Raw genomic sequence first — 8,110 nt, forward strand, 5'->3', positions numbered from 1 at the left:
AAGCCTACCGATTGGCCCTCGTTCTAAGCCCACTGACTAAGCCCGCTGAACATAGCCCTCATTAGCGCCCGCAAGATGGCAGCGACCCCACTGCGGCTTTATCTCAGATGTTCAAACTAACCTATCTCTTCATGCCGATTGGCCCGCGCTAAGCCCACGATAATGGTCCCGCAGTCCTGAGCAGTCCTGATTGGCCTACTGAACATAGCCTTCACCGGCGCAGGCCAGATGGTGCGCGGATCGCTCGGCGGTGGCTTCATATGGTTCTAACCCAATTGGGTATCTCTATCTCAGATAGCTCATGATCTCAGTTGTCTCGCGACGTAAACCCTCAATTATTTATCTATCTCAGATAGCTCTACGAGATCGAACAGACAGGGAAAAATACCTTTCAACGTTTATTGAGTACATGTTTGAGGAAAAGCATGGCGGTCTTGGAGAGATTGATTCCTTCGATGCTCGGCGTGGTTCCGCGGAAGTGACGGATCATGTAGACGTCTCCGGGACAGCGACTGAGAAAAACTTCGTCCTCCGTGAGTTGGCACTTCCATGTACACTGGATATCTTCGTAGCTGTCGCTCACGTCTAGCGAGTGAAGGCACGTACGCAGTGATCCAGTAGCGTTCCTGTCCAGGTTAATGCCGGACCGCATAGGTACCACGTGCCACTCCCTGATGGCTAAGATGTCACCAGGGCATTCGTGCGCGTACGTGTGCTTATCCTTCTCCAGCTTGATGCTCCCTGTACAGTTGCCGGCGTCCAGCGCCAGCGCGCACGAGACGAGCGAGAAGAGATCATGCTCTGTCTCCCTTCAAATCCGCGTATTGATCTTTCGATCTATCGCGGTGGAGGGAGGCGAAAGGGAGCCGGTCCTTCATATTTCGAGAAGGGCCCCTTGATAACGCGGTCCGCCCCCGGGTGGGCCGTGTCTTGGAATGCGCGGCCCGTAAAACGGTCGTCGGGGCAACATCGCTTGCGGTGTTGTTTCCGGGAAGATTTTTTCTAAAGAAGAGAACGAGGTACCACATCCTTCCAGTGACGCACACAACAACAATAAATGATGACGATTAGATGGGGTGGGGTGGGGTGCTGCGGTGGGGTGAGGCACGCACACAGACACACATACAGACTCACATTTTTCATTACACACAACGAGCGTCGCGAGTCTTCACAGTCACAAAAATTCATATTTCTCTAAGTCAATAATTATTCATCGCAAAACACTGCCCATATACAGGGTGTCCCAGAAAATGTGTCATTGAATTATAATAAAAAAACTACACCACCTAGAGTCATGCGGTCAATGGCATTTGTTCTTACTGGGTTTTTGCCACCTCCTCATGTAATGTCGTGTCACGTAAGTTTAATTATGTCAATTTTAGCGAGCTTAAGTCGGAAATTTGCCTAGTAAAGGTCACTTTTTTACCCCACCAATGTGAAGAGCGTGTCTAATTTAGTCAAATTAATGATAATTGACAGGGATATTCAGGAGCTATCCCATCGAAAAAAATAGCCGAACATAATGCTCTACGGAGGTCGCACAGAATAGCGCACGATGAATTTTTCAGCGCAACCTTTGTCAGTCTGACGAAAGGAGGTTGGAACCCCAGCCCTCTCCGACATCGCAGAAAGAGATAGAACAGGCACGGCTTATCACGTCCGTCTTTCGCTGGGATAATGCTTTCCCTCTCCCAATTTTAGGAACTCTGTGGGCTTGCTTCAGAACCTCCTTTCGTCGCACTGAGAGCGATTGCGCTCAAAAAGTCATCGCGCGCTATGGTCCGGTGCTCCCTAAAGCATGATATTCGGCTATTTTTTCCGATGGGATTGCTCGTGAATATCACTGTGAATTACCATGAATTTGAGTGAATTCGGCACGCTCCTCATATTGGTGGGGTAAAAATGTTACTTTTACTTGGCAAATTTACGAGTTCAGTTCGCAAATATTTACATAATTAAACTTCGAGTACATGACATTCACATTAGGATGTGGCAAAAACCTAATAAGAACAAATGTTATTGACCGCATGGTTCTAGGTGGCGTAGTTTTTTTATTATAATTCAATGACACGTTTTCTGGGACACCCTGTATACTATGTATGCAGCCATGAAACAATAGAGTTTCGGTTCGGATGTAATAGGATTCACCGTCTGCCGACCGACGCGTACGAGAGAGAGAGAAAAAAGAAAGAAAAAAAAAACCAGTGAAAGCAGGCCAGGAATGCGCGTTGGCTATGGCTATGCGTACAAAAAAAAGAAAGAAACGGTGTCATCATGCTCATATGCAGCATCTCTAATACATCTCCCTATTATTATTATTATTACTATTTTCAACAACATCAACACCATAATACAGATGGGCTACACGAAATTCTGATTCTTTCCTTTTGCTTGTATTCGCTTCCACTAAAATAATTTGAAGGAATAATATACAGTGGAACAGGAAAATGAGAACAGAATTTCAGCATACGCTACACGCTGCAGCTCTAAACCATTTTTAAAGCAAACCAGATTGTATTCATTAATAAGCATGCTATCATTCCCTAGATCGGTGAGTGGCTCACGAATAAATATATATATATATATATATAACTCCCACATCATTGACTGCAGGTTTTAGTACTAGACAGCGCAGCGGGCTTTGCGACCCCTCTGCTCCCCTTGGGTTCACCTAACAAGCTTGAAACCTTTCTGAATATATCCTGCAGGTACTGGAATAAAGATTTATCGCAAAGATAATCATCTGCTGCACGTCGTATTTTTTTTAAATAAGAAATGGTAAAAGCACTCGCTCTCAGCGTGCTAAACGCTATATGTAACAAATAATAACAACAATATCAGAGCATTTTTGTTCTTTATTTCGTTATTTCCAAGAGCTCATTACTTTGTGCGAGCTATAGAAAAATAAAAAATTTCTGTTTTGCTGCCGTTAAAGTAGCACGAAAGCGCACCCGAATAGCAAAGCGCACCCGAATAGCAAAGTGCATATTGTCAAGCATAACAAATGCACACGCTAACGACAACAACAACTACTAACAAACACAACCCTTCATTTCTACTGTCAGAATTCGCGGTAGAAGCTTAAAAACGCTTTCACAAGAACAAGCACAGCGCTTGAAGAAAGTCTATAACAAATGTAGCTCAACGCAGCCCTTCCCACAATCACCGTGTTGAAGGCTGTCTTTTCTTTCTGATTTTACTTTACAAACGTGGCTTAAACAATTTTTTGCACATAACATTTCTGCTTGCTACGTGACGCGTCCTATCATGTAATAAAGCAGGGAAAGAATTACTAAATTTAGCACACAAAAAAATGTTTTACGATACCGATTCGCAATTCGCTTTCATGAGCAGGCACATCCCTTCCCTTGTTTGTTCACAACTTCACAGCGCGCATGAAATTTAAACACGATTTCTTAAAATGCAACAAATTACTGCAGATTCGTCTCACGGGGGCTGGAATTTCTACCTTCTGCGTTAAGCGCTCAGATACCCGCATGTTTGCACAAATAGCAAAATAGCTATGTCTGCAAAAAGTAAGCACCTTCAACAAGTTCATAGTTCCTGTCATGCCTTATCGAGCAATGTGCATACCGACAGGCATGATACAACACAGAACAAACACACCCATTTCTGCTGACAGAACTGAGCTGTACAATGAGGCACGGAGCAACCCGGGCAAAACAAGGGCTCACACATTCAGTGAGCAGTGACTACTCCTTGATCAGCATAATACCACATACTGTGAATTTACCCTGAAAACTCAGCTTGAACACAGCTACGGGCATGACAAATGCACGTGCTAAACAAAAAACTGAAAAACACACGCTTGCACTGATACTGTCTGAACTCGCGTCAAGTGAGTGCCAGCATAAGAACTCCGGTTCTTGCTGTTGTTGTTGCTCTTAACTAACAAATGTAGCTTGATGCAGCCCTCGCTGTGATGACCGCGTGGAAGGCTCATAAAATCGATTCGAATCCTGGTAAAATAGCGCGTCCACAACAAGCACTTCACCTTGCTTGCAGGGCACCCTGTACCCATCTCTTTTCACAAAACGCGATAAACTTTATTTTTAATCAATATTTCGCGCTACAGTACTTTTCTTTCACACGAAACAATGCGGAGATTACTTACTTACTTTTCAAGTGACTTCCTAGCTTCACAAATACACACGCCCACACATATTTTTCATACACACAACGAGCGTCGCCTATTCAAACTCCCAAAAGTGTCTTCCCAACCACATTATTCCTCAGGTCAATAATTATCCAACGACAAAATACGAAACACACATATGCGCCAGTGGTACAAAGGACAGCGCGTCTTCGCACCGGATGTAATAGGAACTTCCACGCAGACGACACCAGCTAAAAACAAATAAAGCAGCTCAGAAATGAACATTGCCATTGCGTACAGAAAGACGTCGAGCTCCATGCAGTATGAGTTTCACTTTGTAACACAGAATTGGAATTCGTTGCCTCTTGCTTTATTCACTTACACCAAAATATTTTGAAAGAATACTACAGAAGTGAGTCAAGCAATTGAGCAAAGAATACATATGGATTTGCTATACACACAGCACCTCTAAGCCATTTTTAAACCAAACGAGATTGCATGTATTCATTAGTATGCTATAATAACCGTAACAAAAAAGGAAAAATAGAAAGGAATGCATGTTCACTATACATCCATGAGAAAACGGTGCCGAGCTTTTGCGCAGCAGTTATGATACAGAAGGGTTATGTTTGCTTTTATTTCGTTGCACCCATATATTTTGCAAGAATACTATAGAGTGGAACGGGTAAATGCGAACATCATTCGCTACACGCTGTAGCTGTCATCATTCTTAAACCCAACCAGTTGACATGTGTTCATCAGCATACGACCTTTCACTAGATAGATACGTTGCTAATGACACTCACAAAATTGTCATTCCAACATCATTGACTGCAAGCTTCAACAGAGCAATGCGCGCCCATCAGCATGCCTTGGACTCACTTCGCACACATACGATACCTTTCTTAATATATCCTACTGCCACCGGAATCAAATCTTTATATGTTTATCACAAGGATAATCATCTGCCTCGTGTCGTATTTGTTATTTTTTAAGAGACGCCAAAAGAGCCTCACTCTCGTCGTGTGAAACAGTACGTAGGGACTGATACAATAGAGGGCAGGGTAATTTTTCTTTATTTCTTTATTTATTTTATTTTTTCTTTGGAGTTTATTACTTTGTACGAGTCATCTAAATTTAACATGTCTCCTTTGCCGCTGTTAAAGTGATGAAACAGTGTGCTCGCACGGGGAATCGGTAACAGACCGCGCGCGCGATGGCGTCAGCGTGTTCAAACCGCGAGAACGGGCCCGCATGCGGCTCGCGTGGGGACGCGGTTCAGGCGCACTGTTTCATCACTTTAACAGCGTCAAAGCAGACATGTTAAATTTAGATGACTCGTACAAAGTAATAAACTCTAAAGAAAAAATAAAAATAACCCTTCTGTATCATAACTGCTGCGCAAAAGCTCGGCACCGTTTTCTCATGGATGTATACCCAACATGCATTCCTTTCTTTTTTTTTCTTTTTTGTTACGGTTATTATAGCATACTAATGAATACATGCAATCTCGTTTGGTTTAAAAATGGCTTACAGGTGCTGTGTGTATAGCGAATCCATATGTATTCTTTGCTCAATTGCTTGACTCACTTCTGTAGTATTGTTTCAAAATATTTGGGTGTAAGTGAATAAAGCAAGAGGCAACGAATTCCAATTCTGTGTTATTCATCTTTTTTTATTACTGCATGGAGCTCGACGTCTTTCTGTACGCAAAGGCAATGCTCATTGGATTGGATTGGAAAAGAAAGAAAAATATGGAGAGGTTAGTCCCGACCCAGTCAGAACTGGCTACTCCAAAACGCGTTTGTTGGTAAACAAAAAGAAAGAAAAAGGTCAGCTACGAAAACTAGGACAAACAAACAAACAACCAAGCAGGATAAAGCATAAAGGAAGACGGGGGAAAGGAAAGGGGAGACGTTCGACGCCGAGAATCACTCACTGCACAATGTCAGATATAGTGCGAACACAATGTCACCGAAGTTTTCACAGAGTGTCCAGCAAGTCCGAAGCGATAAGAAAGTCCACAAGAGCGCGCAATGCCGGCACCTGGTGTTGGGCGGGCCAGCAGCCTAGAACCTTCACAACGGAGAAAGAGCGATTGTCGAGGCGGGCTAGTGCCGCCTCAAGGGAAAGACGAGGCTCTCTGTATCGAGGGCAGGCTTCTATAACATGCTGTGTGTCCTCCAATACCCCGCACTCGGAACAATTCGGTGTGGAAACCTTCCCAAGTTTAAAGAGGAGGCGGCCGGTATATGGCACATTGAGACGTAGCCGGTGAATGATGGAGGTAACGGCCCGGGGGAGCGCTGGGGGCATTAAAAACTGCAGGTCTGGATCCACTTTGTGCAGCAGTGAGTTAACTGGGACGCATCGACGCCAGTGTTCCCCGCTCAGACGTTTCACTACTGCGTTTATCGTGCTCTTTGCATCCCCTCTTGTGAAGTAGACGGGGTGCGTGCGAACGCCACGCGCTAGATGGGCACGCCTGGCAGCCGCATCCGCAGCCTCATTTCCGGGGACACCGCAACGGCCAGGGACCCACTGCAACTGGATGTCATGTCCCCGTGATACGGCAGAAGTGTACACTTCAAGGACGTCATGCACCATTGGAGACAGACATCCAGATCCTGTAGACTGGAGAAGGACTTGTAAGGCGGCTTTGGAGTCGGTGTAGATGGACCACTGAGCTGGGGATGGAGAGGATGCAATGAAGCCAAGCGCCATACAAATCGCGTGCAGTTCCGCCGCCGCCGCAGACGTGCGGTGTGAGAGCCTTGCACATCCTTCAGCTGACAACTGTGGGATCACATAGGCGCAAGCAGAGCCGGAACGCGTCGTTGATGCGTCGGTGAAAACCTGAATCTTTCCTCTATCGCTGTCAAGTACGGCCAAGGTGAGCTGCCGTAGAACAACTGTCGACGCAGCTTTCTTCGAGGACACTCCAGGTACCTCGAGACGGACAGGGGGTGTGGGCAGGGCCCATAGTGGGTCAGGGTGCTTCGGCAGAGATTTGTGCTTGGGGATGATGCTTCGGTGGGCAAGAACGGCTTGGCTGTACCCAGACGCTGGACGACGAATCAAAGCGCGCACTAAGGGGTGTCGATGGTGGCGAGTTGCCAGCCTCATATAGTGGCTAAGAGACTGATCGAGCCTCATGATGGGTACAGGTGGCTCCTTGGCTTCCGCGAAGACTAGAGCAGTTGATGTGGACTTGTGGACGCCGAGGCACGTCTTGATGCTCTTCGCAAGAATGGTCTCCAGCAGTTGCCCAGATGTGGGGCAGAGATGATGCAGTACTGGAAGGTGGTAAGTCAATACCTGACGTACAAGGGACCGGTGAAGACCGAAAAGAGCCCTAGAAGTGAGCCCCCACCGGGTACCACAGAGGTAGCGCAGAACATTCAGTCGGGACTCTGCTCTGTCTTTCAAGCAGCGAACTTCTGCTCTCCACGATAAGCTGCGGTCGAGGATGAGACCAAGGAACCGGTGGTGCGTAACGCGCCTCACTGGGTGCCCACTTATGTAGAGCTGAAGGTTTCTCAAATGGCGGCGTGTGAAAGGCAAAAACACAGTCTTTTCATGGGACAGGTCCATACCTCTCTCTGCCAGGAAGGAGGCTACAATGTCCAGCGCGCTTTGCAGGCGCCGTTGTAGTGCTGGCCACTGCTTTCCAGAAGACCAGATACAAATATCGTCAGCGTACAAGCTAACATTGACGCCCCGTGGCAGGAGAGAGGGTAGTGCGGCCATGACAACGTTGAAGAGGAGCGGGCTAAGGACGCTTCCCTGTGGGACACCAGCTGCTGTACCGTGATGAAGGGTTTCGCCTTCTTTCGCTTTCTGGTCCTGTCTCGCAAGAAGTCAGAGATCCACCTAAGGGCTCTCCCCGTGACGTCCATAGTAAAAAGCCCATGCAGCACGTGATTGTGACTTGTGGTGTCATAGGCTCGCTTGACATCCAGAAAAACGGCAACACTCAGGAGGCCGTCAGCA

The 8,110-nt window shown here is 46.4% G+C and overlaps 1 protein-coding gene across 1 annotated transcript; it reads right to left on the reverse strand.

Annotated features, from left to right (window-relative positions):
* Positions 1 to 6,100: 6,100 nt before the first annotated feature.
* Positions 6,101 to 7,711, reverse strand: LOC135389677 (uncharacterized). The gene has a single exon (XM_064619710.1). The coding sequence runs from the start codon at positions 7,709 to 7,711 to the stop codon at positions 6,101 to 6,103; it is 1,611 nt and encodes a 536-aa protein (XP_064475780.1).
* Positions 7,712 to 8,110: the final 399 nt, after the last annotated feature.

The sequence above is a fragment of the Ornithodoros turicata genome, chromosome 3 (genome assembly GCF_037126465.1).
Source record: "Ornithodoros turicata isolate Travis chromosome 3, ASM3712646v1, whole genome shotgun sequence".
NCBI lineage: Eukaryota > Metazoa > Arthropoda > Arachnida > Ixodida > Argasidae > Ornithodoros > Ornithodoros turicata.

Excerpts from the sequence above, each read along its gene's own strand:
- LOC135389677 (XM_064619710.1), bottom strand. The coding sequence starts at position 7,711 with ATGGACCTGTCCCATGAAAAGACTGTGTTTTTGCCTTTCACACGCCGC.